General features: G+C 43.0%; 1 protein-coding gene across 1 annotated transcript in view; it reads right to left on the minus strand.

The window, feature by feature from the left end:
* The window catches only part of ADGRV1 (adhesion G protein-coupled receptor V1), a 453,964-nt gene that overhangs the window by 43,614 nt on the left and 384,101 nt on the right, over positions 1-26,249 (minus strand). Inside the window, exon 87 of the mRNA XM_039911197.1 lies at positions 13,146-13,267. Within this exon, the coding sequence (XP_039767131.1) occupies positions 13,146-13,267 (122 nt within the window). The remainder of the gene's footprint in view (positions 1-13,145; positions 13,268-26,249) is intronic.

Here is a 26,249-nt window from a genome sequence, read left to right on the forward strand (position 1 = left end):
TTACTCACAAGAATCATTGAAGACTAATGCCATTTTCAGAAAGGCCAGGAAGGAAGACTAGATAATCACTGGCATTTATTGAGTGCTTACTCTGCAGAGAGTAATGTACAGAAGCTCTTGGGAGAATACAAAAGAATTGGTAAACATGTTTCTTACCCACAGCAAGTTTACAGTTGGGAGGACTGGTTGACGTACTCTCTTCCCACTTTGCAATCTGGGATTTCATCAACCTTTCAGTTTGTCCACCCACTGTCTCATCATTCCTCCAAGAGGGTATGAAGATCATCTTTTTGGGAAGGGTTTCTTGTCCCTTCTCTCCTCAGCACCCCTCTAACAGCTCCCAATTGCCCTTCCCATTGTATTTTTCCCCCACAATCCATCAATGGTATTTACTGAGAGAAGCAATATGACTCAGTGGAAAGAACATGGGCTTGGGAGTCAGAGGTCATGGGTTTGAATCCCGGCTCTGCCACTTGTCAGCTGTGTGACTGTGGGCAAGTCACTTAACTTCTCTGTGCCTCAGTTACCTCATCTGTAAAATGGGATGAAGACTGTGAGCCTCACGAGGGACAACTTGATTACCCTGTATCTACCCCAGCGCTTAGAACAGTGCTCTGCACATAGTAAGCACTTAACAAATACAACATTAGGGGAAGCAGCGTGGCTCAGTGGAAAGAGCCTGGGCTTTGGAGTCAGAAGTCATGGGTTTGAATCCCTGCTCTGCCACTTAGCTGTGTGACTGTGGGCAAGTCACTTAACTTCTCTGTGCCTCAGTTACCGCCTCTGTAAAATGGGGATTAACTGTGAGCCTCACGTGGGACAACCTGATTACCCTGTATCTACCCCAGCGCTTAGAACAGTGCTCTGCACATAGTAAGCGCTTAACAAATACCAACATTATTATTTACTGTGTGCAGAGCACTGGTACTAAGCGGTTGGGAGGGTACAACAGAGTTGGTAGAAACATCCCCTGTAAGCTTGTCCCCTAGACTATAAGCTTGTTGTGGGCATGGAACGTATCTATTGTTATCCTGTACTCTCCTGAGTGCTTAATACAGTGCTGTGCACAAAGTTGGTGCTCAGTAGATATGAGTGACAAGGAACTTACTGTTTACAGCTGAGCATTAAGTACAGTGCTCTGTCCAGGTAGATTCTGCCCAAATAGTAGAATTTACTTTTATACTTTTTATATATTTTTATAATGTACTTTTATATAATGAATATCTTATTTATTGAGCACCTACTGTGTGCAGAACACTGTACAGGTGCTTGGGAGAGTACAATATAAACAGACATTCCCCACCCACAACAAGCATACAGTCTAGAGGGTGAGCTTCCAATCTAAAAGGTGCTTAACTAGTGCTAACTACTTCCTCTCTTGACTCTCCCTTATGCTCTTAAGACCACTGTGACACGCACACAGTTATTGGGAGAGCAAGATCGGGTCCACTTGGGACTGACGAGGACAGAGATCTGTGCACGCTATAGCCATGTGGTTGATGGTAACTGCCCAATGGATCACGAAGTGACCATCAGACCTCCCAGAGGGCTTTGCGATTGAACTCCTAGTCACTTACAAGGGCTGCTGTGACTAAAGGTGCCCCATTGAAGCCAAGCTCTGCATCCACCCACTCCTCCCAGAACGGGAATGGTTCCCTCTATGAGATTACCAGCTGGCTGTGGGCCCAGGGGAGGCAAAACCCTGGGGACTGGTTTGAGGAGAATGGCTGTAGAATCAAAGAGCCACCCACAGCCAGATGAGCAGTCAGTTGCCCACCCCTGGCGACAATAATAACTGTAGTATTTGTTAAGTTCTTACTTTGTGCCAGGCACTGTTCTAAGCACTGCGGTAGCTACAAGCTAAGCAGGTTGGACGGACGTAGTCCCTGTCCCACGTAGGCTCACAGTCTTAATTACCATTTTACAGATGAGGTAACAGAGCCACGGGGAAGTTAAGTGTCTTGCCTGAGGCCAACATAGCCGACAAGTGAAGGAGCCAGGATTAGAACCCAAGTCCTGGGCCTGAGCTCTTTCCACTAGGCCACACTGCTTCTCCGGGCATCGTGCTGGGTATTTGTGCCCCCCGTTGGGGTCCTGCCTTTGCGAAGTACAGATCGATTCAGGACTATGCCCCACATGGTGGAATGACAAGCTGACCTGGAGGGAAGCTACGGACCTGCCACCAAAACCAGGACTGCTCTACGTCACCATACAGGCTATGTGGATTAACCACACCACCAAACCAGCCAATCATTAGTGGTCCCTGGGGGTACAGGAGTGTGCTAGGTAATTAGGGGAGAACGAGAGAATTAGTACACATGATCCCTGCCCCCAAGGGGCTTTCAATCTGGCAATATAAGTGGGGCAAAACGCTGAGGGCAGAGCACTGTGCCAGGCACTTGGGGGAGGACATCAGAAATAAGCACATACTGTGGGGCTTATCACATGGAAAGGACTCAGTAAATGCCCCTGATAGATAAACAGCCCAGTTCCTGCTTTCAGAAAACCTACACTGAAGCGTAGAGCCGCCCTCACCCTCATCACCAAAATAGAGAAAATCTTTTAGAGATGGCAGGATGACTTCAACCACCCTCTTCGCATCCCTTTCCCCCATCAGAGTCAGGGATGTAAGTGGATTGGGGAACTTGCAAACAAATGTCAGTAGGATCTTTGTATAAATGGTTAAATATAAGTCCCCACTGCTTTGAGAGCCAAGAAAATGGGGAAAACACCCGACTTTGATGCCATAACTGCCGGGAACTCCAAGCAGAGTGGGGAGGGACAGCTCAGCACATTACACATCGCTGGGCTTTCCTTCCGAGAACCAGGCTGGGTGCGACAGTGACAGACTCCGGAGGGACAGGTCCTATCAAAACCCATACACAGGCTGGCTTGAAGAAGAAGCATAATAAACAGGACTTTCCGATGAGCATCTGACATTCAATTTTTTTAAATAGAGATGAACGGAGGCAACATTTTACTAAACATTCACAGCAGTTCTTCATTTGGAAGACTTTTTTTAGAATGTTCCACTGTAGAAACTTGCAAGAACATTCTTGCCGGCAAAAGCACTTGAATAAACAACTGAAAAATGAAACACTTTAGTCAGTGTTTTCAACACTCTGGAAAGCCCAGTATGAAGCCAGACATTCTTTTTTTTTTCTTTTCTTTTTTATAATAATTGATAGCTTGAGACAAAGTCATTCTCATGGCCAAAGCAAATGAAAAACAATAAACTCCTACTGCTAGAAAATGACAGTGTCCCAAACTGAGGTATTAGAGGGTTTTAGGGAGACCCAACAAAGCTCAAAAAGTTGCTTCTGGCTTTGAATGAAGGAATCATCAATATTTCTGTCCAAATGAAGAAAATTGCTTTTCATTTTGGAGAAACTCAAGACCTGCATATTTCTACTGGATGTGTAAAACTGTGGAAACAACATATACTTTTTAACATCTTCTACCCAAAAGAAGAAAACTTTTTTTCATTTTGGAGAGTCGGAGCTTTGAGTTCCACAGTAAAGTCATTTGTGGCACAATTTCTTCAAAACGTCTTTCCATTGGCCCAAGTGGGAAGCCTCTGTATCCCCCATTCTGGCTCTACTCAAAAGCAGTATTCTCTTACTAGACTTTTCTGTCATTTGTAAGCTTGTTGTAGGCAAGGAACGTTCCACCAACTCTGTTGATTGGACTCTCCCCAAGTACCTACCTGAGTGTTCTGCACACAGTACGTATTCAATAAGTACAGTCGATTGATTTGGATGTTCTACAGATGCAAGAGACAGAGTGGTGGAACAACCCTTAGAGTGAAAAAGTAGAATTTGAATAGAAAGGAGCTGTACTAAGTGGTTTTATTGAATTAAGCTACACAACTGCTCGAAGTTAAACACCAGGATAGAAAAGCTTTGGAAGCAGTTAAGAGCAGAAGGGCAGAAGCAGTGTGACTCAGGAGAAGGAGCACGGGCTTGGGAGTCAGAGGTCATGAGTTCTAATCCCGGCTCCACCACTCGTCAGCTATGAGACTTTGGGCAAGTCATTTTACTTCTCTTTGCCTCAGTTACCTCATCTGTGAACTGGGGATTAAGACTGTGAGTCCCATGTGGGACAACCGGATCACCTTGTATCTCTCCCAGCGCTTAAAACAGTGCTTTGCATATAGTAAGTGCTTAACAAATGTCATCATTATTATTATTAAGAGGATTGGAAAACTCACCAATTCAATTATTCCTCAGAGGTTTAGGCCAACCAAATCTTTACTGAATATCTTCTCTGTGTTCTAGCCTTTAAGCCTGTTGTGAGCAGGAAACCTATCTACCAACTTTATCTATATTCTCCCAAGTTCTTAGAACAGTGCTCAGAGCATAGTAAATGCTCAGTAAATGACTGAGTCTATGTCAAGAAAAGGGGAATGCACTACAAGAAACATTCCCATTATCCACCGAAACCCCATTATATTTCAGCAGTTTCTCTGGCCGTGAACCTCATTAGGGCACTATATGCTGCCCATCATCTGAGCCTTCCCTCCCAACTTGCTTCTAATTGCTCTAAATAATAATAGTAACAATAATAATGATAGTAATAATAATAAATGTTATTTGTTAAGCACTTATTCTGTGTCAAGCGCTGTATTTAGAGCTGGGGTAGATACAAGAAAATCCAGTCGGGCACAGTCCCTATCCCACTCAGGGCTCACTGTCTAAGCTCTAGCAGGGACTACGTACCAGGCTTCTGTTCTATCTCCCCACATGTTTAACAAAGTACACTGCACCTAATGGAGCTCATTGAATAAGATTATTACTAGAAAATTCTGCCCTGTCATGACACCCATTTGTGGGACTGAGTGTTTCAGGTGGTTGGGTAAAATGAATGATGAGAGAGACCAGAAAATCCCAGTTTACAAGTTAAATGTATCCTCTGTAGCGATGAGAGAGAGACAGAAAGAAAGAGAGCGAGGGAGAGAGACAATAAGTGAGTGAGAGAGAGAGAGAATGGCTCTCTGGATTTTGTATTAATTTAGTTATCAAGTACAATCCTTCATCCAAATCCTGTTCTTCATATTAAGTCTAGCTGTCCACAAGTTCCCTAGATATTTTTCAAAAAACTTGGATTTACATACGTGCAGGCGTGCATGCTCAAACACACACACAAACACACAAACACTCGGTTTGCTACTTTTAAAAAAATTCTGGGCACTGCTTCCTGAAATAGTTCCAGAAACCCTGGTTAATCTTTCACTAACACATTTTAGCCTATGTAATCTGAAGTAGGCAAAAGAGAAATGTTTGGGCCACAAATGGCCTTTCCAACATTGCTTATGGAGGAACCAATACTACCCTCCGAAATCAACACAGTGATGGAGAGACGGAGAGCTTTTGCAGGTTTCTAGGACTACCCTGGCATAAATAATAATAATAATGATAATAATTATAATGGTAATAATAATAATGGTATTTGTTAAGCACTATGTTCTAAGCACTGAATTAAGTGCTGGGGTAGATACAAGATTATCAGGTCTCACTGGGGGCTCACAGTCTAAGTAGGCGGGAGAACAGGTATTAAATTTCCATTTGGCAGATGAGGAAACTGAGACCCAGAGGAAGTGAAGTGACTTACCCAAGGTCACACAGCAATAGAAAAGTCAGGATTAGAACCCAGGTCCTCTGACACCCAGGCCTGTGTTATTTCCATTAGGCCACTCTCTTCAGATCTCCTCCCTCCCTGCCTTTTTATGTTTGTTTCTGGCCCAAAGGCTTTATTTAATTTTTGCCACTTATATGAGTCTTTATACAAGTTCAAAATATCAGTAGATGAAAATAAATTCTCAAAAGCCTCCATACTGTACACCGGTCTTACTTGTGATTACCAAACCCAGCCTCTCCCCCTCCCAGAGATCTGGGCTCTTTAAACTAGGAAGGCTGAAAAGGAAGACGATTAACACTGATAAAATTGTGAAGGGGGTGGAGATCATTCTTCAGATCCCACCACACCAAGACCAGGGGCTGCCTGCTGAAGCTAAAGATGTGAGGTTGAAAACAAACAATATAACATACTTCTCCCTCCCAGATGGTGGTGGTAGGTGAAAGTTTGGGGCTTAATACACGAATTTGTGTTGGGCGAACTCAGCAGAAGATATAAAAGCGTTTGGATCCATTTGGGGACAGGAGAGCCAGAATTGTTCACTAGGGAAATTAAGGGACATAAGATGTTGCATCTTTGACCCTAATAGTCTGCCATTCCTTCGGACAGCCTACTGCCACTGTTAAAGGCAGAATACCAATCTGGGTGGGTTATGGAGGTGGTCCTAAACTACATTTCTTCTATTCATCTGTTTCTAACCATTTCCAGGTCTCTTTACTTATTCTTTCCACCTTCTCCGCCTTGCTATCACCCGAAACCACAAATATTTTTGACAACACAAATTCTCCCCAGCTTATTTTTTCGCCTTGAATTTTTCCACCATCCAAGTTTCCCTGGACCCAAGACGAAAAGGCAGAGTGAAAAGTGTTTACTTTAAACTTTATGAAATTTTCCAGGAGATCTTTCCCAAACTGACAGAAAGAAGTTGTAAATCCTAACCCTAAACTGTCATTGGCAGAACAATCTCATCTCTGCGTGTGCAGTCAGTGTTCGCTTGCTGATATTTAACGAGCTGTGTCCACTGTGTGCAAGCTTGCATGCTTTGCCTATGAAATAAGACAGATTCTAAGCATTTTGAGAAGGCAGCCCAGGTTATCATGTTATAATTCTGGACCAACAGCCGTATCCCCGGGCCAGCCCCGTCAATGGTAACTCAACAAAATGTATTCCAGCTGTCAGGTTTTCTTGGAATTCACCACCCTAAATTTCTTTCAGGGCTCAGGACCTTGTTCGGCTTCATTGCCGGTGTGCTGAACATAAATATACTGAAGAAAGGATGCACAGTGAATGCCAACCCCAAACTAGCTTTTGACATGGTTGAAAATGTACCTTTACTGGCCCAACCAAGACAGTGACAATGAGATTGATTTATCACATCCTACTGGGGAAATGTGTTTTTCCAGGGGCCAGAGCAGCAAAAAGCATTTCTATTCTGTCCTCCAATACCTGCATTTTTCCTTCATGTGGGAACAGCCCTGGGAGACCCTCTTGGATCTTTTGGGGTTTTTTTATGGTCCATAAAGCGCTTACTAAGTGTCAAGCACTGTCCTAACTGCTGGGGTAGATACAAGTTGATCAGGCTGAATCCGGTCACAGTCCTACATAGGGCTCGCTCACAAGGAGAACAGGTATTGAATCTTCATTTTGCAGCTGAGGGAACTGAGGAACAGAGAAGGGAAATGACTGGCTCAAGGTCACATAGCAGGCAATTTGCAGAGCTGGTATTAGAACCCAGGTCCTCTCGCTCCCAAGTCTGAGCTTTATCCACTAGGCCACGAAGCTCCTTGAGGGCAGGGATTGTGCCTATAAACATAACTGCTCTATAGTCCAGTGCTCTGACTCTGTGCAACAACTTTCCGCCTGGGGTCAGAGATGGAGGGGGTAGCAGGCCACTCTTTCTGACCATAAGTCAAAGAAGAGCTTTCCTGAACCCTACTACTATCCAATCCTCACACTTTGCTCCTCTGATGCTAATAGTGTCACTGAACCTTGATCTCATCAGTGCTTAGAACAGTGCCTGGCACATAGTAAGTACTTAACAAATACCATAATTATCATCATCATCTATCTCATCACTGACCTCTCTCCACATCCTGTCTGGCCTGGAACGCCCTCCCTCCTCAAATCTGAGAGACAATTACTCTCCCCCACTTCAAGGTCTAACTGAAGACACATCTCCTTCAAGAGACCTTCCCTGACTAAGCTCTCCATTCCTCTTCTCCCTTTCCCGTCTGCATTGCCCTGACCTGCTCCGTTTATCCGATCCCCGTTCCAGTCCCAAAGCACTTAAGTATATAACTATAATTTATTTATTTATAATTAACGTCTATCTCCCCTCTGGACTGTAAGTTCGTTGTGAGCAGGGAATATCTCTGTTATTCTACTGTACTCTCCTAAACACTTATTAGAGTGCTCCGCATAAAGTAGGCGCTCAATAAATATGATTGACTGACTGACAGAACTCGCCAGCTGCACCCATGTGCATACCAGGAATCACATTTGAGCTGGCAGGCTTACCCGGGATGGACGCTGTGCAGAAGGAGAGACACATGCTGATGCCAGAGAATACACTGGCTGTAGCTTGTCAGCTTGACCCTGGCCACCTCCACTAAGTCTCCCCTTCTTATATATCAGCTCCCTTCAGCCGTGACACTCTATTCTCATCCTTCGTTCCTCCATAGCCAATCTTCTGGCTGGACTTTACTCTCAACTCACCATTCCCCTGCCCTTTAGCCTCCCCACCCAAAGTGCCTCAGATCACAGCTTTCCCCATCTTCAAAGCCCACCTTAAATTCCACCTCCTCCAAAAAGCTTTTCCCAAGTAATTCCCAACACCCTGTGCCGGGTCAACCCAACTGGCAAACTTCTAGCACTCGCATATTCATTTCTAGCCATCTTCGGCCCTTGCCTTTATGAGGGGCTAAATCGACAATCAGTGATTTAATCTGCTTCCACTATTTGTGAACATTTATTTATTTCTGTTGCCCATTCTAGAGGGCAAGCTCCTTGTGGACAAGGAACATGCCCCAGACTCCTGTTATAATCAATTAATCAGTGGTATTTATTGGGTCCAGATTGTGTGCAGAGCTCTGTATGAATAGTTTGCGCAGTTGTGCTTTTCCAAGCACTTAATGTAACATATGGCACCCTGTGGGTGTTCAAAAAACACCAATTCTACAATTATTACTAATATAGGTGATTATTCCTATTGTATTAGTTGTATTAACTGTTGTATTATTAGTTGTAATGCCATATAGCCTCCATTTCCCCATCTCCTTCGCACTTAGGTAAATATACTCTACTATTCCCCCTATCTATAATCTGTTTTAATGTCCATCTCCCCTTGTAGACTGTCAGCTCCTTGTGGGCAGGGATCATACCTACTGACTCTATTGTACTGTACTCTTCAAGAGCTTAGTACAGTGTTCTAAACCCAGGAAGCACTCAATGCCATTGACTGATGGAAATAACTTCATTAAGTATACTATGCACTTATACACTTACACACAAACATATGTGTCAAGTGGATGGAGAGCAGACACATCTCCTTATGATTTCAAACACAGGATGATGCCTTCATAGTGGGGATTAGCTTCCCAAGCTTCTGCCTCTCAATTTGCATATCCAAACATTAAGCTTTAAAAACAGTAAGCTATGAAAAAAAAAAATTGGCAAAAGCCCAGGTAGTGAAAATAATACACAAATGTCCAGTGCCAAAATGTCCTGAATGAATAAAACCTGAGCCCCCAAATTCCTCATATGAGAAATAGGCCCTGGTGCCTCATAAACACTATTACTTCCACTAAATCAAGGAAGACTAGACTGAGAGTCTGTCTGTGGGCAGTCCATTTCCTTTCTCTTCTGCACTTGACAACCAGTGGTAGAGAGGTAGAGGACTTTAAATGTAAATCTGAAGCCAAAAACAATTTTTCCCTCTGAGAGTGTAATAACACTTTACTTGATGACTGCAGGGTCCCTGCAGGGTGGTTAAGAATTTAGGAAGAAAGGCTTAAGGCAAGCAAAGGGACCTAATCTAAGGTCACTGGAGGAATGGTGGAGCCGTGGACATCAGTCTATAAATCAATCAATCAATGCTATTTACTGAACCCTTTCTGCTTACAGAGCACTGAATTAAATGCTTGAGAGAGCACATACACCAGAGTTGGAAGACACGATCTCTTCTCTCAAGGGGCTGACAGTCTAGTAGGGGAGACAGATATTACAGGTAGGGGAAGACCAATCACCCATTCCTCCAACCGACAAGTTCCCATTACACAGAATTTCACTGCTTCATTTTGATATTCCCCCAAGGAAACACCTGAGTCATTAGCATGGGGATAAAATGCAGGAAAGCACAAGGAACAAGGAACAGTCTGCATGACTCCAGGTCCATACTAGAAAAAGCGATCAGGAATCCTTTGCTAATTCTCCAGTTAAAATTATGTTGGGATCACCTTTCCCCTAGCATTCCAACCTTGGCTCACAGGTTGGACTCAGCAGAACAATTACTGTGCCGTGCTATTCTGACCTCCAAAGGAACAGGTGATCTCTTCTGATTCTTACTACTCCTTGTCCTAGACTTTAACCATGCAGGTGCTCTGGCACCATAGATTAATTTTGTGATTTTCAACCCAAATCTAATAATAATGATGGTATTTGTTAAGCGCACTATGTGGCAAGTACTGTTCTAAGCGCTGGGGTAGATATAAGGTAATCAGATTGTCCCATATTGGGCTCACAGTCTTAATCCCCACTTTACAGATGAGGTAACTGAGGTAACAGAGAAGTTAAGTGACTTGCCCAAAGTCACACAGCTGACATGTGGACCTGAGATTAGAACCCATGACTTCCGACTCCCAAGCCCGTGCTTTTTCCACTAAGTCATGCTGCTTCCCAATAATTATGGTATTTGTTAAACGCTTACTATGTGCCAGGCACTAAATTCTGGGGTGAATACAAGCAAATTGCATTAGACACAGTCCCTGTCCCACGTGGGGCTCAAAGTCTCAATCCCATTTTACAGATGAGGTAACTGAGACACAGAGAAGTGATTTGCCCAAGGTCACAAAGCAGGCAAGTGGCAGTGCTGGGATTAGAACCCATGACCTCTGACTCCCAGGCCCTTGCTCTGCTATGCCATGTGCGTACCAAATAATCAACCAATTCTTCCCCTGAAAAATCAAACCTAAATCTACTTCTAACCACACTGTAGTTGGCTCATATGATCTTTCATGTGTAGTATTGCAATACATCACTTCCAGTCATTCCTACAAAACCTAACAAGCCCCTAAACAAATGCCTGAACCAAAGAATCATCAATTAATTCTTCCCCCTGAAAATCAAACCTGAACCTAGTTACAAATATACTGCTGTAGGTTCGCTTGATTTTCCATTTGCACTACTGCACTTTATCACCTCCAGTCACCCTACCAAACCTGCAGCATAGAAGATAAAATTCTGTCAAATATTTAGTCACTTTTGGGATAGTAAGTGGTTCAATCCTAGGACAGATTTTTCACCTAGCAAAATTAAGGAAAATCTATCAATTAATGGTATTTATTGGGTGCTATGTCCAGAGCACTCTACTAAGTGCCTAGGAGGGTTCAATACAACAGAGTTGGCAGACATCTGGTCACCCTTCCAACTGCATATGTTCACTTTTTGTGTGACTTCTATTTACGAACACTAGCCAAGCACTGGACTTAACTTTTGCTAAGAATGTTGATACTATGAAGCAAGCTTCATTTCCCTGATTTAATTATTAGGGTAATATTATTACAGTATTTGTTAAGTGCTTATTATGTGTCGAGCACTGTTTTAAGTGCTGGGGTAGAGATAAGTTAATCAGGTTGGACACAGTCCCTGTTCCATATGGGGCTCACAGTCTAAGCAGGAAGTAGTAAGATTGAATCCCCATTTTACAGTTGAGGAAACTTGAAGCACAGAGGCGTTAAGTTCCCATTACACAAAATTTCACTGCTTCATTTTGACATTCCACCAAGGAAACATAGGAATCACTGGTATGGAGATAAAATACAGGAAATCACCTGGAACTAGCAGTCTACATGGTTCCAGGTCCATCCTAGGAAAAGTGATCACGAATCCTTTGCTAATTCTTCGATGAAAATTCTCTTGGGATTCTGCTTTCCCCTATTCATGCATTCAGTCATGTTTACCGAGCACTTACTGTGTGCAGAGGACTGTACTAGGTGCTTGGGAGAGTACAGTATAACAATAAACAGACACATTCCCTGCCCACAACAAGCTTACAGTCCAGAAGGGGAAACACATTAAGAGGAAACAGATATTAATATAAACAAATTACAGATAAATTTTACAGATACACACATAAGTGCTGTTGGGCTGGAAGGAGGGATGAATAAAGGAAGCAAATCAGGGTGATGCAGAAGGGAGTGGGAGAAGAGGCAAGGGGGGCTTAGTGAGAGAAGGCCTCTTGGAGGAGATGTGCTTTCAATAAAGCTTTGAATGGGGGAAGAGTAACTGTCTTTCGGACTTGAGGAGGGAAGGCATCCCAGGCCAGAGGCAGGACGTGAAGTTCCCCAAAATCACACAGCAGACACATGGCAGAGGTCATATTAGAACCCAGGTCCTCTGGCTCCCAGGATCATGCAATTTCCACTAGACCATTCTGCTTTTCTTACATATCTTTATTGAATTATTAATATTACAGTTTAATATTACATGCTAGCATGCTAGCATGCTAGTTTAGAAATAAACTATGGAAAGCCAAGCATCTTGCAATCTCAACAAAGCGATCACATTTGCCTAAACTCTTGGGCTGCAGAAGAGTTTGTCTTAAACTGTATTGATATCAATTTTTTTTTCTTTCACTCTTCACCATGGTTCAATTCACAGGTCTCAGGGACTCAGTCCCAAACCTGTTTCAAAGCTATCTTCCCATCATATGGTTCTTGGGCCCCACTGGGTTCATAAATCTGATTCTCCATGAATAGAAATCAGTGCAAGCTTCAGGAAATGTCCTGGGGTTGGACGGAAAGCACCACGGCCTAGTGGAAAGAGCATTGGCCTAGGAATCAGAGGACCTGGCTTCCAATCCCACCTTTGCCAATTTCCTGCCATGTGACCTCGGGCAAATAACTTCACGGTGCTTGCCTCTGTTTCCTCGTCTGTAGAATGGGTATTAAACACCTGTTCTCCTTCCTACTTAAACTGTGAGCCTCAAGTGGGACAGGGATCGTGTCCAATCTGATTATCTTGTATCTATCCCACCACTTAGAACAGTACCTGACACACTGAAAGTACTTAACAAATACCAAGATAATTATGATGATGATGACGATTATGCAAGGAATGGCCATGGAGATTTAACCAGCCATGAACTTTAACCTTTTCTAACCCAATGTCGATCCCATCAGAAACAGACACGGTCACCTTTGACCACTTGATGGAACTGAGATTGCGACTCCAACTACCACTTTCACTCTTGGGTTCGCGGCCGGGAGAAAGAGACAGCAAGGGCAGGGCCTTACCTGCAAACTGTTGAAAATGACAAAGAGGACGAGCATCCAGAGGTGCCTGTACGCCAGGTGCAGCCCTCCCCACAGCCAGGTGACGGAAATCAGAGCAAAGAGGTATAAGATCAGCGGGACTTCTGCAAATCAAAGCACAGAGGTAGAAAGTAATCAGCGAGATGTAAATCCGAAAGACGGTATGGACACATTCCCTTTTGGGTGTCGATCTTCTAGTGCAAGTCCGATTCTCTTGCTTAAAAGAGTGTCCCTCTACTATAATTCCCCAACCCAGTGATGAGGTGACCTTAACATCCTAAGGGTGCGAGGGGGACGGGAGAGGCCTGGATTTGCTCCTCTCCTCGAGTTCCCCCTGCTGGGCACGTCACCTAACAGCAGCACAGCTAATGGCCACCTCAAAGCCAGTTGGTGCTTCTGTCATTCATTCAGTCGTATTTATTGAGCGCTTATTGTGTGCCAAGCACTGTATTAAACGCTTGGGAGGGTACAATATAACAATAAACAGTCACATTCCCTGCCCACAGAGAGCCATCCAAATGGACAGAGAGGGAGATCCACCGCCAAGACAGCGCCATCCACACCAACGCTTCCCTGTGGGAGCTTCCCAAGGGTCGGTGCCGGGGGCCTTTGCTCCGTCCTCGGGAACCAGTTGAAGAGCCTCCCAAGAGCTGGGGAGAAGTATGGGGAAGCAGCCATCACGCTACAACACTGAGGAGATAAGCACTTCCAGAAGGGAGAGGGAAATGCTGATCGACTTGGGGTATGTTAGGGACGCAGCTAGCATGCAGCTCCCAGCCAAAGTTGAAAACAAAGCTGATTCATTGCTATTCAGGCGGGATAGCTAAATCAAGCCTCTAAAGTCCTCTCCCCCCAAAGACAGGCATCCAAAGACTTTTAAGTACCCTTCGTTTCAACTGGTTTTTGTCCACATCCCTCAGGCCAGAGACATTATTCCTTTCTGGTTTTCAGGTGGCTGGGACGGGGTTGGGGTGGGGGGGTGAAACTTGGCTAGAAGGAGGATTAAAGGGGCCATGTGATTAGGTTATGTAAGACACAGAAAAGGAAGCAGACTTCGGCACTAAAAACAAAAAACAAGCTAAAAAAAGCCCAAAACACACAAAACCTTCTTCCATGCACTCAAGTGACTGCCCAGTGGACTCTGCTATTGACAGCTCAGATGGCCGAACCTCAAAGTCCATGTTTGCCGAGCTTCGACCGTTCCAAGCCGAACCTCAGCTGCCCCGAAGGAGTGCTGTCCCCCTCATTCGGGCCTCAACCCGACTCCGGCACAGCCGCCGAACAGGATCCAGTGGGATCCAAAGGAACCTAGCAGGGCGGGGAGGGTTTTGGGCTCGGTTCCGCAGAGGATGCTGGTTCTGGGGCTCCGTACATTGAGACCAAGCAAATGTCCCTCCACCTAGGTCCCCCCACCCGGGGGAAAACAAGACCAAAATCACCAAAGTAAAAAAATAGGCAAGGCTGAGGAGCCTTCAATCCCAATCACCTTGCGGAAAAGTAGGAGAAAAGGGTTTGAGTTTTTTGATCAGAACGCTTTTGTGCTGAGGTGATATGTTAATGTTACCTGATCATTTGGCTCATATGCCCCTTTTAACTCACAGCACAATGCCCAGAGGGGAGTTTAACTATTAAACCCATGCCTAGAGAAATTGGCCAAATTAGCCCACAGTTTGTGCACAGAAACTTGGAACCTGCAGGCTCTGGGTCCACTATGCAAGCACAAAATTCTATTTATGGAATCTGTACCAAGTACAGAGGCCAGGCCGATTTTGTGTGCACAACATAAGCAGCTATCTTGGAAAATTTGGCCGCTCCCTCAGTAGCCTAGAGCAAAGTACAATGCAGGCAGGTGTGTGTCTGCAGAACCAGAGTGGGGGAGGCCTTCCTCTTGGCTTAATGGGCTTTTTGCTGATGCCCTGGGGTACCTCTGGTCTCTACAGAGTGAGAGGGCAGCTCTGTCCTTGGGCCCAGAATCTATGAACTCACCTTCCCTTCCGTGTCTGGACCCCTGAAGCATTTGAATATGCACCCACCCGCAGTCCCGGAGCACCAATGTACAGCTACTTATACTCTGCCCCTCAGTCATTTATTTTAACTTCTGTCTCTCCTATTAGATGGTAAGCTCCTAAGGACAGGGACTGTGTTTACCAACTCTGCTGGACTTTCCAAAAGCCCTAGAACAGTGCTCTGCAGATAGGAAGTGCTCAACAAAGCACACCAGAGGCTCCATATATGAAGAGCCTAAGATCCTAAATCATAGTGACACTTCTAGTCCACCTGAAGGGGAAAGAATATTCCCAAGCAATCACTGACTTGGAAATATTTGGCACTTTTTTTGTACTCTGGACAAATATGATTCTTTTTGAATTTGAACAACGGCAACAAATGTCAACGCTGCGTGGTATATTTCCATTCAATCGTATTTGTTGAGCGCTTACTGTGTGCAGATCACTGAACTAAGCGCCTGGAAGTGTACAATAAAACAAGAAAAAAACACATTCCCATTTTGAAAAATGACAAATACTTAACTCCTTTCTGGTAGAAACGGCATCACATTTTTCAAAGCTGACGCTGTACATTTAATAAATAACCAATCTGTCAATTTTTGATTCAGTGAAAAATTAAATGTTTGGAATCTAGGTTATATGCTCACTTATTTCATGGTAAAACTGGTCATGCCATTTAAAATAAGACTGCATACAAACCAGGATTACCATGATTAAGTTGGCTTGAAAATACAATAGATATTTCCAGGTAAATAATGCATACTTGGCCTAAGAGAGCTGCCAATATACAAATAAGGTCATTTCTATCATTCACAATTAGTAACTGTTTTTCTCTTGTAGAGAGAAAAGAAAATGATGATGAAAGTAAGCAAAGCCAATGTAGTATTTTACTTTCCTGAGCACTTAGTACAGTGCTTTGCACACAGTAAGTTCTCAATAAATACCACTTACTAATTTATATAATATAAATTATAATTTATTATGATGCCAAGATTATCCAGAAAAAGATAAAAAATACTAGGTTAAAAGAGAATCAGAGAGAATAATGAATTGCCTTGAACCTCTTGAGAATAAAATGTGAGAAAAATCACATTAAAAGAGGAAAAAACTAATTGAATTGTTACTTAGCAGTTCTTAAATAACACCAATAGGGCCATCGTGGTTGGGAGATGGTAGTCGGAACCAGTGATGGCGTCTGTCCATTTTTAGGGGAAAATATAATCATAATGATGCTAATAGCAAGCCCCGTACTAAAGCCATAATTACCTGTAATACTAAAGGAGCCTAGTGCATACTGTGTATTTATTTTCTTTATAAGAGTAGGCTTGGTTCTATTTATATTTTTGTTCCCTTGTAAAGAGCTACAGTTCCACTGCTGAGATTGTAACCTGTTTCTCAGGTTCACATTTGGTCTTTCAGAGTTGTTTAATCATTACAACCAGTCAATCAATGTTAAAGGTTTTCCCTGCCCACAAGGAGCTTAAAGTCTAGAGAAATTAAAATGAATTACAGATAGGGAAATGGCAGAGTATTAATAATGCTAGGGTGAGTATTAACGTCCTTACGGGTTAATACAATCAAGTGCATAGGCGCCACAGTAGGCAACCAGGGGAAATGAGGGCTTAGTCTTTCACTCTGGTGTCGACTTGGGTTTCCGACAACTCACTGTGCAGCGTGAAACAAACGTTTTATAGCCCACCAAAGAAATACTGAAAAGATATTGTGGTCCTTAATTTTTGGCTCAACAGGACTGTTTCAGAGAGACTGCACTTCTCAGTTGTTTCTTTGTGGAAAATACCTATTGTGTTTCAAGCCTAGCAAGCTTTCTTTAGAGCAGGTTAAGTCTCTAATGAATTCATGAACAAACAAAACTCCACCTCCTCCCTTTCTATTCACTGAATAAACCTCAGATCATAGACGAAAACCAGCCCATGCATTTTATATAACCCCCAAATGGGCATCAGGGTATGGTGTGGGTGGAACCCAGAAGAAGAATCCAGCTTGTGGAACAGTTACGGAGGATAAGTGGGGCTTGGGCCTACTAACCATGAAACTGGATGTGAGTTTCATCTAGGAAGTATCACCTTTTTCCAAGTCATCTTTTTGTTTTTGAAACCCTTTTTGGACTCTTTAATCCTGTTCATGTTCTCAAATTACTCGGTTTCGCAGATGCATGTGGGATTGGGACTGGGTCCAACCTGATTACCTTTTCTCTATTCCAGTGCTTAGTACGTGGTAAGCATGAGGAGCACTGTGGCTTAGTGGAAAGGGCATGGGCTTGGGAGTCAGAAGTTATGGGTTCTAATCCCACCTCCGCCACTTGTCTGCTGTGTGACTTTGGGCAAGTCACTTAACTTCTCTGAGTCTCAGGTACCTCATCTGTAAAATGGGGATTAAGACTATGAGCCCCTCATGGGACAACCTGATTTCCTTGTATCCACCCCACCAATTAGAATAGTGCTTAGCACATAGTAAGTGCTTAACAAATACCATAATCATCATCATCATCATCATTTAACAAATACCACTATCATTATTACTATTATTATTATGAAGCTTTCCCCTTCATCACTTCATTCTCATGACCAAGGCACAGAGAACTCTCACAATATGAACACTATTGTCTTGTCTCTCTAGAGGGGAGTAGTAGGCAAGCCCTAGACACTTTGGAAGTCTTGTCAGTCAACAGAATGGAGCAAGGAAGTTTTGTCCAGGGTGCCAAAGATATCAAAGGTCTATGACCTGTGGACACTGGAAGGGAGAGGAAGGGGGAGGAGGGAACGGGAGAGGATGGGATGGAGGAGGGGCGGGGAGAGGAACAGAAGAGGGAGGAGGAGGAGGAAGAAGAGAAGGAGGAGGGGGAGAAGAAGGAGGAGGGGGAGAAGAAGGAGGAGGATGATTATAGTATTTGTTAGGTGTCTATTATGTGCCTAACACTGTACTAAGTTTTGGGGTAGATACAAGATAATCGGGTCCCAATTGGATGCTCACTTGCATCTAAAGGAGTAATAAGTGCATACAGGGGTGTATACAAGACAAAAAGAGCTAAAGGATGTGAAGGGCTTTGGGAGAAAGAACAGAACTATCAAAATAAAATACTGTTACAGTTTCAGTCTTTTAAAATGGGGAAGCTGGGACTGATCAAAGGCTAGAGGTGAAGCCTTGGCTTGGCCTTGAAATCAATCAATCAATAGATCAATGGTATTTGTTGAGTGCTAGGTGCAGGGCACTATATTAAGAGCTTGGAAAAGTATAATACAAAAGAATTAGCAGACACATTCCCTGCCCATAATGATCTTACAGTCTGGAGGCTGTACAAATCTAGAAACGACTCCACTTTTCAATTTACAAGCAATAGTGGCATGAGTATGGAGAATATTGAGCTCGGACAACCACATGAGCTCACACTAACTGCTATCCAGAGGAATTCCGACCACAGGTAAGGCCTTTGTCAGACATCATTAATGACGTTACTATGCGCTTGGAAGAGTACAATACAACAGAGTTGGTGGACATGTTCCCTGCCCACAATAAGCTCACAGTCTAGCCTGGGAAATAGACCTAATATAATTACAATTGATAACTTATGGATATGTACATAATAATATGCATATAAGTCTTTCCCAATATTAAGTGATTAATCGTTACCTGCAGGGACCAAATAAACCTCGTGCTTTTTTGGGAAAAGATCACATTATATCTTTTTCTGTCCCAGAACCATGGGAGAGTGCATTTCCAAACTATTTAAGACCAAGCCGGCCATTTTAGGGCTCTCAGAGGTATCTTAGCTCCTGAAACAGGTAGGAAGAAAGCTGTCCAAACGGCACTGTTTCTAGAACAAACATGACATCATCCAGCTAACAATGGGACGACAGCTTAATCTAGAGCCTTTAACTGCATTCCCAATAACTCGGCAGGTAAGAGGCTCAAGACAGTCATCTGCAGGCATGCACAGGCATCCAACTCCACCAGCTTTCAACACACCCACCGAGTGGCTTTTGCAACACAATGAAAATTCAGATGGACACCTTCCCACATAAGGCCTGAAGCCAGATTTAAGAAACCCTCTTGGATGTCCTAATCAGCAACGTTTGAAAAATCCAGCTCCTTGGGCATGTGCCTGGAGATAATCAGTTGTTTGGTTTAAAAGGCAACTTTCTTATAAGCACTGTGTGGCAACTCGGTATTTGAACATTCAGATAAAATGTCAAACTAATAAGACAGAATCTGGAATTAAGTGTCATCAAAGCTCTGGAAGAATAAACATGAAAAGGATGGACACTCGACAGCAGGAGACTTTCATCTCAAAGGCAAAACTAATAAAATAGATGCAACAGACAGCCAACAATGCAGGCCACATTTCCAGAGCAGAGAGTAATTCTGGCCCCAAAGAATGATGACAACATATGATTTTGAGCTTTTTTTTGTGTGTGCATATCCCAATTTGTAAAAAAAACAACCATCTAGTCATCCCACTGTAAAGATCCTTCAGAATAGAGAAAATGGGAGCATTCAACCACTCGGTCACTGGAATGGCCAGAGACTGAAAATCATGCTGAAACTACTGAAGTGAATGTAAGAAAACCAAAAAGGGAGAAATATAGGGAGGCAGAAAATATCTTTTTCACCTAGAAAGCATATGGGATCATATCACTTGAGACTCTTCTGGGTCCGCTCTGCTGGGAAAATTCAAGAGTGCTCAAGTCGGTTAGGTACTGAGTCTACTTCCTACTTGTGTATTCTCTCCCAGTGCTCAGAATAGGCCTTGCACATTGAAAGCAGTTATAAATATTATCACTATTACCTTAAAAATAGTAAGGCTTCAGTGAGGCAGTGCAGTTAAGTCCAGGGGCTACCACCAGGAGCTTCAGGCTGTGAGCTCTGATTTGAGGCCTGTTCATTCAATCATATTTATTGAGCGCTTATTGTGTGAAAAGCACTTTACTACGCACTTGTTGGAGGTTGCATCTGGTCAAGATTCACAACCACTAACTCAGGCCTCTAGGAACATGGGCAGAAACCTCGGGTCTGGAAGGTGGCAGCTCAGGTGCAGACATCTTTAATTAGGCCCGGCAGACACACTATTCAGATTTCCGGTCAGAATGTAAGTTCCTCTGGGGCAGGAATTGTGTCTTCCTATTTGGTTCAACTCAACTTTCTCAAGCGTTCGGTACAGTGCTTCGCACACAGCAAGCGCTCAAAAAAGTTCTATTGATGGATGGATTCACTGATGGATAGATAGGAGTTTACTAAGTGCCTAACACATAGTGAGTGCTTAGTAAGCCCCATTATTATTATATTAATCAATCAATGGTACTTACTAAGCACTTACTCTATGCAGTACAGTGCAACAGGGTTGGTCGACATATTCCCTGCTCACAAGGACTTTACAGCCAAGAGGTGCCAAAGAGGCCTGCCTTCCCATTTCCCAACTCTGCCTTCTCAGGGTTTCCCTTCTCAGGGTTTCCCTCTGGCTCTTGCAGTTGTGAGAATTACGGTCTTCTTCCAGGAGGTCATCCAATCTGTGATCCACATTACACTGTGAGACTTTTGGGCAAGCAATTAGGAGAAGCAGCATGGCTCAGTGGAAAGAGCCTGGGCTTGGGAGTCAGAGGTCGTGGGTTCTAATTCCGGTTCCACTGTTTGTCACCTGTGTGACTTTGGGCAAGTCACTTAACTTCTCTGGGCCTCAGTTACCTCATCTGTAAAATGGGGATTAAGACGGTGAGCCCCACATGGGACAACCTGATCATCTTGTATCCCCCCAGCGCTTAGAACAGTGCTTTGCACATAGTAAGCAATTAACAAATACCACCATTATTATTATTATGTCAAAAGCTGAAATTTCCTCATTTGTCTTAAGGAAACAATAACACCAAAACTACCCTTTGGAACCGTTTCCAGCAATGCCTAATGATAAACTTGGAACTGTTTACTGGAATGCCATAGAAACCCAAAAGTGCTCCTAAAATGCACGCTAATTGTTAGGATATCGAGCCCAACGCAAAGCCCCCAAAGTTTTGTAAGGAAATGTTCTGTGATTGTTCAATATGTACTACCTACATTGGTGACAATGTATATGGTTCTTAGAAATTCCATTCAACAAGTGCATTTCTAATTAAAAAAAAAACAGTCAGCAGTTTCTCGTATATGGGTTAAATTCACAATTGGTTCTATTTTTCAGGCATTCTAAATGCCATGAGTCTAAGATTCATTCATTCATTCAATCGCAATTACTGAGCACTTACTGTGTGCAAAGCACTGAACTAAGCACTTTGGAGAATAAGATAAAACCACAGACACATTCCTGCCCACAGTGAGCTCACCATCTAAGATCCGCATCCAGTTCTCCTTGCTGGTGGAGGATAATTTAGCTCAGGCTGCTTCACAGATGGTTGTTACTAAATGTCCAAGTCAGGCAAATTCTACTACTAATTTATGCCCAAGGTTCCATAACTTTAGGTTTTCATGTGCTTTTATTGTACATAGAGAGCATCTGGTTAAAAGGAGCTTCTACTCTTTTTGGAAAACATGTACTGTTTTCTCTAATGGGAAAACATCCTAAAATTTGCAGGAGCTGAATTTTCATATTAAAATATATTTGCAAAAAACAGCATCAGAAAGGGGGAAAAAATTAAAAGTCACTGACAGGCTACATAAAGAGGTGAATATTCGAGTCAAATAGGTCTTTTGTCAAGCAGTGTTGCCAAGTGGATAGAGCCTGGGACTGGGAGTTAGAAGGACCTGGGTTCTAATTCCAGTTCTGCCACTTGTCCTCTGGGTGACCCTGGGCTTCAAAACTTCTCTGTACCTCAGTTACCTCATCTGTAAAATGGGGATTAAGTCTGTGTGCTCCAGGTGGGACAGGAACTGTGCCCAAATTGATTAGCTTGTACCTATACTAGAGCAATGTCTGGCACATAATAAGCACTTAAAACCATTAAAAAAAACTATTACATGTTAATTTTTTTCTTACCATATTGATTCACCCTAACTCTTTATTCCTAAATATGACAGGGCTTTAAAAAACTACTAATCATCTCGTCTCTTTTATGAATGGATTTTCTATTTTGCTTGCGATACCTGTCATCATAATTATAAATCTCATCATTTATTCTCTTAAGAGTTATTTACTCTGCACTTTTGATTTGGCTTTAGTCAGAGCTTACTTTTTTTTTCTGTTTAAATATGATGCTCTCAGAGTCAATAAGAATGTATTTACATTGGGGTGGAGCAAACTGGTTTGGAAAAAAAAAATTAGAAGCAGCATAAGCTTTGTTCTCTTTGACCAAATGCAACTGCCCTTTCCTAAATTATACAGTGGTTACTAGAGGAGGTACCCTAGTGTGGAAATGCAGTTTCCATCCAGGTAGTTTTCCGTTTGTTATTTTTGTTTTGTTTTTCTGAATAGACTCAAGTGGATACTCCTGAGCTGGAGCAGGAGCTTGAAGGAAATCTCCATTCCCCTGCACATCCTCTCCTCCTATACACTTTCAGGCTCCTGGCTGACTCTCCACTTCTGGATTCCCCCTCAAACTCGCACCTGGGCCAACTGCATAATCTCATTAAAACATGACCAGATTAGACACTTTTTTTCAGGGTTTCTCCATGGCACTAAAAATAGCTTTTGCAGTGGCATTAAAAACACTCCTGTGTACACTTGCAACACCAAATTGAAAACTAGCTCTGAACCTCCAGGCCCTAAGAGTGGTAGGGGATATTAGAAGAGTACTCTGCAATATTTTTAATGGCATTTGTTATGCACTTACTATATGCCAGGCACTGTACTAAATGCTGGGGTAGATACAAAATAATTATGTTGGACACAGTCCCTGTCCTTCAAAGGAGTCACCATCTTATTCACCATTTTGCTGACGAGGTAACTGAGGCACAGAGAATTTAAGTGACTTCCCCAAGGTCACACAGCAGACAAATCGAGGAGCCAAGATTAGAACCCAGGTTCTCTGACTCCCAGGTCCACGCTCTTTCCACAAGGCCACGTTGCCTCTTTGGCATTAAAAACTGCATTACAATTTAGTTGTTTGGGGTTTGCCACCCTCAACGTTAAACTGGACTGATGCTCAACTGGAAGAATCAGTCTACTGGCCCAGAGGGAAAGATTGGCGAAGTCTACGGATGGATCGAAAAAAGTTTAAAATCTCAACAGTGACTTTGAAGGCAAGGAATGGGTGAATTGCTACACTTACATTCTCTCAAGTGCTAAGTACAGGGTAAAGGTAGACTCTGCTAAAGCACTTTGTAGACATTAAATACCACTGACTGATTGATTGCCTGATCGGCTCTCTATTACTTCTACTGCTGCTCTCCTTGTCACACTGAAGACTGAGTGCTTCGATTGCTCCAACTGATCCTCCGTGGATTCTGAATCTTGAGGTTATATTGGTGCCTCACTGCCATTCATCCATATTCATTCAATCATATTTATTGAGCCTTACTGTGCATAAGGTACTGTACTAAGCACTTGGGAGAGTACAATATAACAACAGATACACACAATCCTGCCCACTACGAGCTCAGAGTCAAGGGCAAAGAGCAGGCTAACCTTCTCGTTCGGGTTTTCTCCTTTCTTGTCTCTTTCTGCATCACTGGACGGAAGGCTGCCCAGGAACCAGAATTCATCGACAGACTTCAGGCTACACTGTGGGGAGTGTTGGCCAGGTGCCAACTGATGCATAAGCTCAGTGTTTATCAAAATCATTGTGTGGGTGTATATGTACACACTGGCATAAATATCCTGCTTTTGACCCTACCTGACCCCAGCTCCTGTCTCCCTCCTTGCCCCTCTTGCATGGAGTGCTCTTGCAGGGGTTCTGCTCTGTCTTTGTTTTCCCCACCCTCTGAAGGCTGCATGTTTGCCCCAGGAACAGACTCTGCTGTTCATCATGCACCCAGCTGTCCTAAGGATCCCAAGATCTCAGGCCCTGACTCTCCTGCCTTCCCAGCTCCTTCCTTCTCAGAGTCTTTTTTCTCCTCTTTCTCCTCCAAACCCCAATTCCCTTTTCTCCTCCTGTTTCTGCAGAGAAGCAGAATGGTGTAGTGGATAGAGCATGGGCCTGAGAGTCAGCAGGCCATGGGTTCTAGTCCTGGCTCCTCCACTTGTCTGCCATGTAATCTTAGTCAAGTCACGTCACTTCTCTGGGCCTCAATTATATCACCTGTACAATGGGGACTGAGACCCTGAGCCCCACATGGGACAGGGCCTTGCTTTGTATTCACTCCAGCGCTTAGTACTATGCCTGGTTCATAGTAAGCACTTAACAAATATCATTATTATTATTATTCTATGACTCAACCCTCCTATCAATCATACCTGGGAGCCATCTCCAAGCCAGAAGACTTAGAGGTGACCCAGAAAAAAGTGCATACTCATGTATGTGTATATACACAGTTATTTTTTCAAATTATTTATTTACATATCTGGCAGTGAAACCAGGTGTGAAAGGGTGACATTTCTCTAATAATGTGTGTGTGCGTGTGTATGTGTGAGGTACATATTATTCATGTGTATGAGCAAGTTGTGTATCCTTGGCTGTTTTTTGAGCAATCAGTCAATCAATAGTATTTAAAGAGTACCAACTGTGTGCCACGCACTCGAGAGAGTACAGTGGAGAGAGAAAACATGATCCTTGCCCATAAGGAACTTTCAGCCTATTTGATGCCATTCAAAGTGACTATATTTAGGGGTGTAAGAGAAAAAATAGTCAATCAATCATACTTACTGAACCCTTACTATGCAGAGCACTGTATTAAGAACCTACAATATAACAGCTGGAAGACACGTTACTCTGCCACAAAACTCCCTTACAGACTGCACCTTGTGGACAGAGAATGTGCCTTTTATATTATGTCGTACACTCCTAAATGCTTAGTGAAATGCACTGCACACAGTAAGTACTCAATTGTACTCTGCCAAGGGCTTAGTACAGTGCTTTGAACATAGTAATTAACCAATAAATACGACTGAATACAATTGGTTGGTTGATCTGCACATACCTCAACAGAATGCAATGATAATACTAGGTAATTCATTGTTAAAAAATGATTTACGGTTGCTTTCCCCACCCCCACTCCTGACCAGCGGCATATGTGATGCTTCAGGAACATGGGCTCACATTTTTCAGGGTAAGAAGAGGAGGTTGTTGTTTTTCACAGTGAGGCCTGATACTCACTTGCAAGCTGGAGGCATTATCTTTTTTTTCTCCAATGAACCCTGGGATCAGATGGCAAACAAGCCACTTTCTGTCAAGGACACCTGAAACCTGTTATGTTGGGCATTCTGAAGCTGAGTCAAGCACATCCTGCGACTAGCTAAGGTGGCAATCAATCTACACTTCCTGCTTTCATTTCTTCATTTCTTTAAAACTGCACCCGGCACGTAGCCTATCTTTTCTTTCTATTTTCACATTGAAAATGTGTAGAAAGGATGCATTTGAAATCAGGCTGACTGACTTATTCTTTGGCTGAAAAAATAAAATGAAATGCCGAGAATTCAAGTGAGATTTACTCATGGCAGTCTTTTCCTTTTCTTCATTTGTTTTTAAACTGGAAATCTAGAAATATGTGTTTATTCAAAGTCAGCTATATCCTTTTGAGGTAGGAAAGGCTTACTTATTCCCTTTGAGGGTGCTGAAACTCAGTCTCAGAGAAGAAAGACCTGAATTAGAACAACTTAACTCATCTTTCAGCCTTCATTCAAATTGGCTATGTGACACGAGGTATGTAGAAACCAATCCAAACCTCAGTTTCCTCATCTGAAAATGGAGATAATACATGCCTCGTCCTACCGAACAGGGATGTTGGGATGATAAAAAGAGATATTTAAGTGTTTTGTATTATCCAAAAACCAGGGTATTATAATTTCAGCAGACAACCAGACCTCATATTCAGTACCTCCATCTCACTCAAACTTTCCCAAATTCTAACAACCAAAGAGAAGCTCATGAGTGCAACTTCTATCGAAGGGATCTGCCATCATCTATTTCCCTTTTTAATTCTAATTATTTTTCTTCTGCAGCAAATAAATCATTTTTCATATAGAACCCTGGCCTAAGAATCAGAT

The sequence above is a fragment of the Ornithorhynchus anatinus genome, chromosome 1 (genome assembly GCF_004115215.2).
Source record: "Ornithorhynchus anatinus isolate Pmale09 chromosome 1, mOrnAna1.pri.v4, whole genome shotgun sequence".
Classification (NCBI taxonomy): Eukaryota; Metazoa; Chordata; class Mammalia; order Monotremata; family Ornithorhynchidae; genus Ornithorhynchus; species Ornithorhynchus anatinus.